The 14,117-nt window shown below is 41.6% G+C and overlaps 1 protein-coding gene across 4 annotated transcripts in view; it reads right to left on the bottom strand.

Annotated features, from left to right (window-relative positions):
• The window catches only part of APP (amyloid beta precursor protein), a 302,781-nt gene that overhangs the window by 95,769 nt on the left and 192,895 nt on the right, over positions 1–14,117 (bottom strand). For all 4 annotated transcript variants that reach the window (XM_049858263.1, XM_049858264.1, XM_049858265.1 and 1 more), the window contains one exon: positions 2,593–2,726. In XM_049858263.1, coding sequence (XP_049714220.1) covers positions 2,593–2,726 — 134 coding nt within the window. The remainder of the gene's footprint in view (positions 1–2,592; positions 2,727–14,117) is intronic.

The following is a 14,117-nucleotide window of genomic DNA, read 5'->3' as shown; positions in this document are numbered from 1 at the left end:
TTTTACAATCCAGCTAGAAAAATAAGGCATATAGGTCCAACTATCACTAATCAAACTGGAAAGCAAATATTTAAAGGAAAGGCCAGAGCAATGACTGCTTTCCCCACTCTGAGGACTATGTGGGGTATAAGGAGTGGGGGAGATGTGACAGTGCAAGCGTGGGAGGCCATTTACGGAAGAAGCAATGCTGAGAACAAGGGGAAGCCCAAAATGAGTTTAGCAGACGGTAAGGAGAGTGGCCTAACCAGAATGGCAGAGGAAAGCAAGACAGGGCCATGCTAGCAGTTGAGGCAGAAGAGACAGATTGGGAGGCTAGAGGAGGGGCAGGGGCGGGAGACACTTCAAATGCCAGGCTGAACATTCAGTGTTCATTTTGCATATTTTTATCATTATTATTTTGGAGAGCTTTTGCCCAGAACTAGATTCCGAGAGCAATAGGAAGCTTCTGAAAGCTTCAGAAACTGGAACTGAGATAGGATTTAAGTTTAAAGGAAACCACTCCACTGGCAACAAGTAGGGTGGACAGTCACCCTGCTCTTTAACAGTGGTTATAGATCAGCCTGTGTCTTTCCTAATGGAATACTCTTATTTTTCAAAAGAATTGTCTTCATATGAAACTTTTCCGTTCCACATGCTAGCTGGCTTTCTAGCTCAACTTGCTTTTAGGCTTCCATCATGGGCAACAATTGGAACTGCACAACATATTCCAGAGCCAAAAGTATTGTGACTGTATCTGTGCGTCTGTGTTTAAATACAACAAAGTAGAGCCAAGTATCACGGCTACTCAAATTAAAAAATGAACTCTGTTACGCCATTCTAGGTGCATCAGTACTGTCTACTACAGACTTACCATGATCTTAGAAAATATATGGCAGACTAACTCACAAATCCTTTTTAACTTCTACCGTGATGGCTTTAAGTAGGTATTTTTGCTAAATGTGGCACCAATTAGTCCTACTTTCTGATAATCACTAGAGAAGACGAACCACCAAAAAACGAACAGCTGACTTTAAACTGCTATCTTTCTTCATTCTTCCGTTTATATTTTCTTAAATCTGACTTACTCTATTTTTCTGTACAGACTGTAAATAGAACAGTGACTGACAAGTAATACCCATGGCTGTCCAATTGAATTCTGACTCATAGCAACCCTATAGGACACAGCAGAGCTGTCCCATTGGGTTTCCTAGGCTGGAGTCTTTAGGGAAATAGACTGCCACAGTTTTCTCCCAAGGAGTGGCTGGTGGGTTCAAACAGACCACCTTTTGGCATGTAATAATTGTGGATTAAGGAAGAATCTTAGAAAAGGCTAAAATTCTTACTATTATCTAACTCTATACAACATCTAGGAGCTTTCTTGGTGGTGCAAAGGGCTAAGCACTTGACTACTAGCTGAAAAGTTGGTGGTTTGAACCCACCCAGAGGAGCCTCAGAGGCAAGCCCTGGAGATCTGTTTCCCAAAGGTCACAGGGATGAAAACCCTATGAAGTAGTTCTACTCTACACATATGGGGTTGCCATGAGTCAGAATCAACTCGATGGCAACTAACAACAACAACAATACCCAGCACCTAGTAATAGGCAGAGCTCAAACAGTGATTGATAATAATTATATATTGATCAGCCATGTTTTTTTTGGAGGTGGGGTGAGCACTGGAGGTTCAGTGGTCGAATTCTCGTCTTCTGTGTGAGAGGCTGGGGTTCAGTTCCTGGCCAATGCACCTCATGCAGAGCAGCGGAGGCTTGCATGTTCCTCATGATGCTGAACAGGTTTCAGTGGAGCTTCCAGGCTAAGACTAGGGAGAAAAGCCTGGTGATCTACTCCCAAAAACCAGTCAGTGAAAGGCCTCTGGATCACAATGATCTGATCTGCAACTGATCGTGGAGATGTCACAGGACCAAGCACTGTTTTGTTCCTCGCCATGAGTATCGGGCTAACAGAATGGCAGCTAACAGCAACAACCACAGCCATGTTTTGGGACTCAGGTTATTTTTCACTGTGCTTAATAAAGAACCTGATATTTTAACAAAATGACTTGCAGCATGATGTAATGAAGGCATTATACTAAGAGTGAGGAAGGCTTGGGTTCCCAACACTTGCTTTGTGCTGGAGGGGAGAAACCACTCTCTGAACCTCTATCCCGCTATCCACCACTTATGGGACTAGGAGAAATGATTATAACTTCTAAGTTTCTATGGTTTTATGAATTAACTTTTCAAGAAATGATAAGTTCAAAGTTCTAATAATCTGGTATTTAATAAAGAAATACTCTTCATCGTTACTAAAGAATGATTGAATGAATTTTAATTTATAATGTGATGATTACAGGTACCATAAAAACGCATAATTTATTTCGTACTTACAAAATACAACTTCACAACTACACCTAAATCTTTCCTAGGTGACACGCGAACGGAGGGTACAACAAATTCAAAATCAATACCATCGGAGCAAATGTTTAAAGTTAAAACTTGATGTCTTTAAAGATGCGGATAAAATTAAAGACCCAATTCCACACCAAGGCATTTATCAGCCCTGGGGAAACTGAGGCCCAGGTTTCGCAGGGCTGAAGGACTGAAGAGTTGCATTTACCTGGGACATTCTCTCGCGGTGCTTGGCTTCAAGTCTCTCCTTGGCTTTCTGGAAATGGGCGTGTTCGTTCTCATCTCCAGGAGTCTCCAGGTATTTGTCCACGGCATCAGGGGTGCTGGCTGCTGTGGTAGGAACTACAAAGCAGAATGAAAGGAGGTGTGAGAAGAGAAACAGGATATCCAATTATTTAAAAGAAAGCCACAGCTGCGGTTATTTTCAAGAACAAAGAACTTAGAAAAGAAGCACACTGGAGATGTTAACGCCGTGTAAGAGAATACGAGACAGTGGGCAGCATAGAATGGTACGTTTCACCATTTTCAGGAACAGGGTGAAGGGAAGTCTTTAACACAGTCCATTTTGCAATTACAGTATTGCATTTAAAGTTCTTCACAAACAAACATGCAGAGAGCAAAAACTGCGCTTAAGAATACAGACATGTGTCCCCAAATCACCAGGCTTTGCTAGATTAATTCTTGTAACTCTGACAGTAAACACTAGTAACATAAACAGCCCACTGTAAAATTTCTGTGGAAACCAATAAACTTCAAAATAAGCCTATTACAAAATAATAGGACCTCAGGATAAGGTAAAGACTGTGTATTTTAGATAGCTGGAATACAAAGCCATCCTTCATGACAAAGTGCTTTGAGCACCATGAAATGAAACGCAAACATCAACAAACGCCATTTCCGAAATCACAGAAGGGCCTTTTCTCCCTTCACAAACTTCTTCCTGCAAAGCAATATTACTGATGTGTAACATACACTGCTACGTTGCCTGGAAACACAGATACCCATAATGAAGAGTGTCCTATAAACTAAAAATGTCCTAATGCATGAGCCGAGGAAATTATAATGCTTATAAAAGCAGTTTTCCAAAAGATGAATAATGACCAGTGAGAAGCCAGAGAATGGATTTTCATTTAAAGAAGCATTCTTTACCTGAAAAAAACCAAATGAGCTGTTTTCACGTCAAATTAGTTTAAGTGTTTTGTTTAAAAAGATTATTTAAATATCATCCACATTCCAAGTACTCTTCATCACTATCCTTACCTAATTATTTGACTATTATATTTGGGAAATAATAGTATCTCAGAGGGGACTTGAACGAAAAGTAATTACGGCTGGGTCATTTGGAAACTGAACACAGAGTTAAATGTCTTTTACACGTGTTTCAAGGAAACACTGGGAATCTTAACAATCCTAAAGGCTCCACGATTTTAATGAAAATTTCCAACCTTTTTTGTTAAATAATTAATCTGTTCCATTTTAAAGAAACATTCCTTGTGATCTCCTTCCTTCTACTTCAATCACTGTTTAATGATTATTAAAAAAAAAAAAAAAGGCAGTGTAGAAGTCTATCCAGATTTTCCTATCAACTGAAAATCCTTTACCCATTGCCATCAAGTTAATTCCCACTCACGGGGACCCTACAAGACAGAGCAGAACTGTCCCTAGGGTTTCCAAGGAGCAGCTGAGTGGATTCAAACTGCCGACCTTTTGGTTAGCAGCCGAGCTCCTAACCACTGTGCCACCAGGGCTCCTTCTACCGAAAGGAGGGGCATATTTCTGGAAGCTTTTTCAAAATACGTGTTTGTCCAACCCCTCCCCCACTTCTTCCACTCGACTCCCAGGGATTTTGACTCAGATGGCCTGGGACTGTCACAGGACACGAATATTTTGAAAAGCTTTTCCGGGTGGTTATTGATCCTGTACATCCGTCTGTCCCTGTCCTCCATGCACTAAACAAGGCAGTGTCTTTCATCTTCCATTGTCACCTAGGGGCAGGGGGGGAGGCAAGAGCAAGAGGGGGCTGTGAATCCCAACTCCTTCTGAGAATAGGTCCCGAGTGGCACAAACGGTTTGCATTCAGCTGCTAAAAGAAAAGCCGGCTGTTCAAACCCACCCAGTGACACCAAGGAAGTAAGGCCTGGAAATCTGCTTCTGTCAAGATTACAGCCACGAAAAACCCTACGGGACACAGGGGCTGCCATGAGTTGGAATCAACTCAATGGCAATGAGTTTAATTTTTTTTTGTTCTTTTTTTCCTTCTTAGACTAGCTGTGACCGAAGCCAAGTGTCTTAGACATCTAGTGCTGCTATCACAGAAGTACCACAAGTGGATGGCTTTAGCAAAGTTTATTTCCTCATAGTAAAGTAGGCTAAAGTCCAAATTCAGGGCATCAGCTCCAGGGGAAGCCTTTCTCTGTCTGTTGGCCATCTCATTAATCCTCCCCCGGACTAGAAGCTTCTCTGCACAGGGATCCCAGGTCCAAAGGACACACTATGCTCCTGACACTGCTTTCTTGGTGGTATGACGTCCCTGTCTCTCTGCTTGCTTCTGTCCTTTATACCTCAAGAGTTTGCCTCAAGACACAATCCAGTCTTGTAGGCTGAGTCATTTCTCACCAATATAACCGCTGCCCATCCTCCCTCATTAACATCACAGAAGCAGGATTTACAACACACAGGAAAATCACACAATACCCGGAATCACGGCCCAGCCAAAGTGATCCACACATTTTGGGGGGATATAATTCAATCCATGACAGCAAGTAACTTAAGGACTCCGAGTTCCAGCTTCTTTATCTATCAAGTGGTAATAGCACGTCTACATGAGAAAAATGTTCAGAAAATCAGAGAGCACACCATGTGTATGCAGTGAGGGTACAAACAAGGCACTTCATACATGTTCGTGCCCCTCCCTCCTCCTGACTTTATTACATCCTGCTCAGTTCTTGAAGCCTTCGTGGTGCAGTGGTTAAGAGCCGGGCTGCCAACAAAAAGGTTAGCAGTTTGAATCCACCAGCCACTCCTTGGAAACCCTATGTGGCGGTTCTACTCTGTCGTGTACGGTCTTTACGAGTCAGAATCAACTCGATGGCAACGGGTTTGGATTTTGGGGGTATATAAATCTTAGAGCTGAAGCTAACCATGGGGAAAATCAGCAACTTTTATTTCTAATCCACTGGAAATGAATTACACACAGGTGTGCCATCTATAGGAAAAGTAGTATTTTACTCAAACATCTTAGGTATAACCCATGTGAAAAGCTGAAATTATTGAAAATGAGTGAGATCTTAAGTTGTAAGGCTGACAAATAATTTTCAATCTCAAAATTCTTTTTGTTAAAAAAATAATAACAAAGCTAAGTGTTTTCCTGCATAAATTCAAGCAAATCAATATGCAAGGATTTTTAACTCAATCATCTCCCCCAACTTATAACTGAAATGGAGATGTTATTTAGCATTTTGAATTTGTTTCCCATTCTTTTAAAAATTTACTCATCCCTACTGGTAGAGCTCAAATTAGAACAAGTTGAAGCAAAACTAGAAAATCAAGCAATGATCATCTTTAAGCAGAGTACAATCCTACAGAATGAAATAGTTAAGGGGGCGATATCTTACATTTTAAACAGGAAAATGCGTGTTTGGGGTCACATTCATTTGATTAAGATAGTTAACCTGTTTGTAATCGTAGCAATTACAGCATGGTATCATCTCCTTTGGAAATCCTGGTGGCGTAGTGGTTTAGTGCTATGGCTGCTAACCAAAAGGTCAGCGGTTTGAATCCACCAGGCACACCTTGGAAACTCTATGGGGCAGTTCTACTCTGTCCTGTAGGGTCAATATGAGTCGGAATCGACTCGACGGCAATGGGTTTGGTTTTTTTGGTTTATCATCTCCTTTGGAAAATCAGAATTATAAAACTTCCTATATACGTAGGAAAGTTTCCACCTCTCAGTTTGCAAATTTGCCCCCTGTGCTATGGGGAGGAAAGTTGCTGTAAGACTCATTGGCCTGAATTGAAATGTAGCTTTGTAACATGATGAAAAGAATATGAAAAAGAGAATAATAAGGGAATGAGAATGAGGAGGATTAAGAATATTTCAAATAGTCAACCTTCCTTTTAGGTATATGGGAATGGATATAAATACCATATTATCCATAGACTCGATGTCATCAAGAAATGTTCCCTTTGAATAAATCCTCATTACCTGTCCCAGTTACTTCCTTCGGTTGAGGTTTTGAGAGGAGTTGTTTCAGTTCTCACTTGGCTGCTAACCTAAAGGTTTGCAGTTCAAATCCACCTAGCGGCACCTCAGAAGAAAGGCCTGGCGATCTGCTTCCATAAAGATTACAGCAAAGAAAACTCTATGGGGCAGTTCTACTCCATAGCACACCAGGTCGTGGTGAGTCGGGAATGAATCCATGGAAGGGGTTTGGTGTCTGCTTTTGTTTTTTGGTCTCTCTTTTAATCTATGGTTTAAATTTTTTAGTGATTCATGGTAACCTAAATTAGTAAAAGTGAATGAAGCTTTTCTATATTCATACCCTTCAGCAAACCAGATCACTGTCTCATCAGGGAGAGAAGATAGATGGCAAAATTTAATATTTTAAAATGTATTCAGCATTTGGTATCTCTGCCCTGCAGCTGGTGAGGAGGAAGCAGAGAGCATTTTAAGAAGGAGATTGTATGGTGAGCTCAATTTCTATTTCTCTAATATCCCTACCTCCTAATGAAGTTATCAGGACCTGTTGCCATATTGTGACAAAGTCCGTGGTAGGCAGAGACCTGATATCAAAGGGGTGGGCAGGGGCTGAAGGGTCAGTGGCCTTGTCCTCACCTTTTCAAGGTGCTTCCTTTTGGGAAGGGGGTGGCCCCAAAAATGTCAGCAATACGCCCCAAGGCACATAGCCCACAGGAAACTATATACCACAGGAAGAGAAACTGCCGAGGAGGGTTTATTTTGTTTCTTAAAACTACTACAAAGCTGTGACTCCTGATTTTTCAGGGGTGGTTTATCCCCTTCAGAGTCCTCTGCGGTTCCTTAGAAGCTGAGGTATGGCTCAGATTTCTGAGCTGGCCAAGTAACAACAGCCACCATTCACTGGTTTAGTGTGTTAGGTTGCCTTACCTGCACACTCATTTATAACGTGGGGAAAAAACACATTACTCGATTACATTCTCCAGAGAGGTGGGAAACAATATAATTTAGCATGCTCACTCACATCCCCAGACACACAAAAAAGTCTGAATTTAGGGCTAGGTTAGCTATGAACTCTGATGGTGAGAGTGGTGTAGGTCCGGGCAGTGTTTCCTTCTATCGTACACAGAGGTCATTATGAGTCGGAAGCGACTCGATGGTACCTGACAACAAACTCTGAAAAGGCTATAAAGTTAATTTTTAGGGCTAACTTATCCACATGTCCAGGGTAGAGCGAAGGCTTGTTTGGTTTTGTTAATGTTCAACATGACTTGGTCAAAAAACATACTTCTGACATCTGTCTGCCTGTTTTCTGTCAAACAGCTAGTCCTGACTCTGCTATTACTGGTAAGTGACCGTCCACCAAACTCTGGCAGAACTAGGGTTATAAAGCAGAGGTCAAGAGAAAGACCTCATAGAGCTTGTGTCTGGAGGGTCCTATTCAAACATAATCATTCACGCCTTCTCCAAGCAAGCTTTTACTGGGTGTGTTCGCGTTTCCACAGCAAACATTTACTTCCTAGGCTTAAACTCAAAGTTAAACATCTTTATCTACAGGTTTTGGCCTCTAAGTGCCAAATCATTAGCAGCACTAATAACATCACATGCAAAAGCTTTTAACTTTTTAAATGACCTTCATATTTATTTCCATGTCTTAGTCTCATAACAAACCTTGTAGGATACGGTAAGACACACAGGATGGTGCCAATCTTCCTTTAAAATAGTGAGAACTGGTGTCTAAATACTTACAGTAAATGCAGCAGAAAGCATTTCCAACTTCCAGAACACTCCTGCCTGAAAGCCAACATTCTGCTTTCCACAATTCAGTGGCATTTTGGATGGCTAGTGCTTTCTTTAGAAGCCTCAGCCCTGTTCTTGCAATCCTGGTTGGTCAGGGGTATCTGAGAAGCCGAGATCACAGCTCCATCTCGGACAGGATGCCTTTAGTGTGCTTGTTCATTCCTTTATTGCGCCATTCAACAAATATTAAGTCCCTGTGTGGTGCAAACAGTTAAGCACTGGCTCCTAACCGAAAAGTTGGCAGTTCAAACCCACTCAGAGGCATCTGGAAAGAAAGGCCTGGCAAACTACTTCCGAAAGATCACAGCCATGGAAAACCTAAGCACAGTTCTACTCTGAACTGAGCACAGTTCTACTCTGCACACATGGGGTCACCATAAGTCAGAATCAACTGCAAGGGAACTTTTTTTTTTAATTTATGTGAGACACATGGGAGAAATCAATGAAAAAAACAAAATTTAAAAGAAAAGAAAGCAAGAACACATATTGTTTCTAGAATGTGACATATATCATGGAAAAGAGGGAAAAAATAGAAAAACAGAAGGGGGTTAAGAAGGATCAGGAGTATCAGTGGTGGGGTGGAAGACTGAGTCTCACTGAGAAGGTGACATTTGGACAAGTGGCTGAAGGAAGTGGGCAAGTTAGAGACACAGTTATCTGAAGGAAGAACAAGGCAGACAGGCAGGACAGCTAACACAAAGGCCTTAAGGGGCAAGTGTGTCTGGGGAGTTCCAGGAAGAGCATGATGACCAGAGCTGAAGATGTGGGAAAGTCAGCGGTGGGGGAGGCCGGCGGAAAATGGGGGATAGATCACAGAGGGCCTTGAAGCCATGGCAAAGACTCTGTAAGAGCACACAGGATGTAGAGGTGAGGAAAATGTGATGTGACGTGTTTTAAAAGGAGCAGTCTGGCTGCTAAAGGAGCAAAAGTAGACGGAAAGACGCCACTGAAGAGTAGAAGACAAAGATGACAGGGGCTTGGTTCAGGGTGGTAGCTTGAAGATGGTGAGGGCTTCCCATGGGAGGTAACTGAATACTAAGGGCGAAACAACTTTCACGGGTGTGTCAGGGTCCATTTCAATTTTAATAATGACACACCAGTGCTTGTCACAGCATTTTAAATTCACGTGGTAATCTCCTCTTCATGCCTACCAGAGCTCTACTTTCTGGGAGGGGGGAAAAAAATGGGTTTGCTCTGTTCTGTCCTACAGGGTTACTATGAGTCAGAATCGACTTGATGGCAATGGGTATTTTTTTTTTTTGGTACCGTACCCAATGTTCCTCTCAGAAAATATACCACAATCATTCAGACCAATGAAATGCTGCCAAGGAACAATTCCCTTTCTCCTTTTCCCCTGAGAAAACTTTAAAATTTTAAGGGAAGTTGTTTCAAAAGAAGGCGAACCTGTGGCTATCTTCAGAACGTGGAAGAAAATCATTCCCCTGACCCATCTGGAGACCCTACGTACTCAGGGACACCGTCAAATCTAACTGTATGTGCACCGACTGCCTTCATTTTCTGTCCTGATTTTGTAATCACCATACCATACTCCATTCATACTCATACAAAGTTAGCAGGAAACTGCCCTATCACTTGATACTCATTTGTTTCCTTAATTTCCAGAGCGAAGTACAATTTTGCGGATGTAATGAACTCAGAATGCAAAAGAAGCAATAACCCCACCTTTACACAGTAACGACTGCGACCACCTACGCCAGGCCAAAAGACCGAATGTTCCCCTAAAGACAGGCCCATGAATTGCATTTGGTCAATAAACTAATGTCAGACACCAACGAGAAAATCTGATGACTCTCCTTTCACGAGCAGAAAGCTGTTTGTCTTTATACTATTGACAACAGAAGAGGAAAGTAAATTAAGACCTATGTAAGTCCTCAGCTTACCAGTGAAAATGATTTTATACAGTTAGCAATGCTGTCACTTGAAATGGCTAGGATTTATATAGCAGAGGTGACAAGCAGGGTAATTTATATATAGGTGAAATATAAACCAGTAGAGAATGATTTTAAGTGAAAATTTAATCTCTAAACATGGCAGAGTTTTCTGACAGCCAACCCAACTTAAGAAAAAAAAAGGAAAAAACAAAAACCTCCATTTCTCTTATACCAAAATAGCTTTCAAAACAAAACCCTACCAAGCAGTCGAAATGCAAATATTTAGCACCAAGTCCTGGACAGATGAGCCATTTATAATGAGAAAATAAAGTCTGCTATCTTTATATGTGGTATTAGACTCCCTTAAGATAACCCTGGTGGCGCAGTGGTTAAGAGCTACAGCTGCTAACTAAAATGTCAGCAGTTCAAATCCACCAGCTACTCCTTGGAAACTCTACAGGGCAGTTCTACTCTGTCCTATAGGGTCGCTATGAGTCGGAATCAACTTGACAGCAGTAGGTTTGGTTTTTCGGGTTTAGATTCTCTTATAAAAAAGAACAAAAGCAATCCCCGCCCCCAGCCCCATGCCCTCACATCTCAGGTGTTTTATACTCAGTGCAATTATAGCTGGCTGAGAACACTAATGCATTGTTTGGCCACAAGGTAATAAAAATGTAATCTATGCTGTTTATTCTAGTGAAGCTACATTTCTTTTTTACATCTTATGGGCACATACTGACATGGGAATTTTGTCAAATATGTGAAATGAGAGTGAAGGAATGAACAACAGTCTTACTTTTATTCCTATCTATAGCGTTGCTGTGAGTCGGAATCGACTCGACGGCACTGGGTTGGTGGGTATATCTTATCTAGTGCAAGGCACCCACATTTAAAAGCTACCTCAAGGTTTTGAACCTTAAAAAAAAATACGTGAGATAACAGGGATAATAGCGCATCTAGACCGTCTTAATCTTAGGTTATTCCTTTTTGTCAATTTGTCAGAAGCTATTCTCAACGTCATTAACGGTGGCTCAGAAAGAGATGAGCTGTCACAGCCACTCAACACTCAATAAGTGAGTTTTAAAAGTCAAATCTTCAACGTTTTCCACTTCCATAGACGCTGTAGCAGCAAAAGGCAGATGACACTGTTTACCTCTAGGGAGGGCTTAAGGAAAAGCCAATTTCATTTTACCCTGATCTCCCACTAAATTCTTTCCCTACGCTTGTAGATTTTACTTTATATCAGTATTTAATTCTATCACATGCCTAGGTCTCATCTCAGCAATAAAACTGTTAGGTTATTAGAAATGCAGTGTACTTGGCTTAGTTGCTGGTGTCCCTCAAATACCCAGCTTATTAGCATCAGCTCAAAAGTAAAACCAAAACCAAACTCACTGCCATAGAGTCAATTCCGACTCATAGAGACCCTATAGGAAAGAGTAGAACTACCCCATTGGGTTTCCAAGGAGCAGCTGGTGGATTCGAAATGCCAACCTTCTGGTTAGCAGCCAAACTCTTAACCACTGTACCACCAGGCTCCAGCTCAGCGTGAGCTCAAGAGTAACTAACAGCTATATTAAACCAAGGGTTGGTAAACTACTACCCGCAGGCCGAATCTGGCTACTTTTTAAAACAAAATTTTATTGAAATGCAGCCGTGTCCACTTGTTCACTTATTTGTCTGTGACGGCTTTCACACTATGGCTGCAGTGCTGAGTAGGATGACAGAGACTGTATCACCTGCAAAGCCTAAAATATTTACTATTCAGCCCATAACAGAAAGTGTTTGCTGGCCACTGTATTAAACTAACTATTTATCCTCCTTTGGCAAAACATCTGAAGAATGTCGTTATTGTTGGGTGCCAGCAAGTTGGTTTTTGACTCATAGCAATCCCATGTGACAGGGTGGAATTACCTTATGGGGTTTTCTAGGTTGTAATCTTTACAGGAGCAGATTGCCAGGTCTTTCTCCAGCTGAGTCACCGGGTGAGTTTGAACCACTAACCTTTCGGTTAGCAGCCAATCGCTTAACCACTGTACCACCAGGCTCCTTAGAATAAATAGAGCACATATATTACGAGTGTCCTTCTATTGTTCTGAGTAAATGACTTTTTATTTTTTTTAATAATAATATTGGCTTGCTGAGTAAACCAATTCCTTTTAATCTTAGGGGTTATCACTGTGATAACTTTGAGGAAAAAGCCATTCTTTTTACCCTAAGTATTTCTGGGTATTAAAGAACTGGTTCTTCATACTTGTCAACTGAATAGCTTTTACTGGCACCGATGTGACATGCAATTTAACGTACCACCACATCTTTGAATGCTTTTTACTGTTTTTAACAATGCTGCGCAGTTAAAGAGAAATACCCTAGTTCCATTAGTATTATAGAATGTGCTAACAGGAACTAATATTTGCTATTTCACAAGTGGAAGAACAAGTATAGTGTGATTAAGAACAATGGCTCCAATCTGGTCCAAGACTAAATGGCCTTGGCGTTCTGACAGCATAGGAGGATGCTGGGTCTAGGTGGCACATTCCACTCAAAGGCCACACGGCGAGTTATCTATAGTTAGCAAACCGTGAGGCTCTGAGGCAACAGAATTAGAAGTTGGAAAAGGTGGTTTGGCTTGCTTCGATGATATGCTCAAATTCTTTTTATATTCTCTGGGAGTGTGCTATCTCTTTTGTTCTATCTGGGTCATTTTGATGTGGGCAGAAATCAATTTTTGCTCTACCCTCAAATCCTGCATGAGATTACACCTACACACTGGCAGAGAACCTAAAGCCATAAACATGTTGTTGTTGTTGTTAGGTGCCGTCGAGTTGGTTCCAACTTATGGCGACCCTATGCACAACAGAACGAAACACTGCCCGGTCCTGAGCCATCCTTACAATTGTTGTTATGCTTGGGCTCATTGTTGCAGCCACTGTGTCAATCCACCTCTGTGAGGGTCTTCCTCTTTTCTGCTGAGCCTGTATTCTGCCAAGCATGATGTCCTTCTCCAGGGACTGATCCCTCCTGACAACATGTCCAAAGTATGTAAGACGCAGTCTCGCCATCCTTGCCTCTAAGGAGCATTCTGGCTGTACTTCTAAGACAGATTTGTTCGTTCTTTTGGCAGTCCATGGTATATTCAATATTCTTTGCCAACACCACCATTCAAAGGCGTCAATTCTTCTTTGGTCTTCCTTATTCATTGTCCAGCTTTCACATGCATATGATGCGATCAGAAATACCGTGGTTTGGGTTAGGTGCTCCTTAGTCTTCAACGTGACATCTTTGCTCTTCAACACTTTAAAGAGGTCCTTTTCAGCAGATTTACCCAGTGCAACGTGTCTTTTGATTTCTTGACTGCTGCTTCCATGGCTGTTGATTGTGGATCCAAGTAAAATGAAATCCTTGACAACTTCAATCTTTTCTCCATTTATTATGATGTTGCTCATTGGCCCAGTTGTGAGGACTTCTGTTTTCTTTATGTTGAGGTGCAATCCATAGCGAAGGCTGTGGTCTTTGATCTTCATCAGTAAGTGCTTCAAGTCTTCTTCACTTTCTGCAAGCAAGGTTGTGTCATCTGCATAACACAGGCTGTTAATGAGTCTTCCTCCAATCCTGATGGCCTATTCTTCTTCATTTAGTCCAGCTTCCTGGATTATTTACTCAGCATACAGATTGAATAGGTATGGTGAAAGAATACAACCCTGACGCACACCTTTCCTGACTTTAAACCAATCAGTATCCCCTTGTTAAGTCTGAACAACTGCCTCTTGATCTATGTAAAGGTTCCTCATGAGCACAATTAAGTGTTCTGGAATTCCCGTTCTTTGCAATGTTATCCATAATTTG

Source organism: Elephas maximus, chromosome 18 (genome assembly GCF_024166365.1).
Source record: "Elephas maximus indicus isolate mEleMax1 chromosome 18, mEleMax1 primary haplotype, whole genome shotgun sequence".
NCBI lineage: Eukaryota > Metazoa > Chordata > Mammalia > Proboscidea > Elephantidae > Elephas > Elephas maximus.
This window is presented reverse-complemented; position numbering and strand designations above follow the sequence as displayed.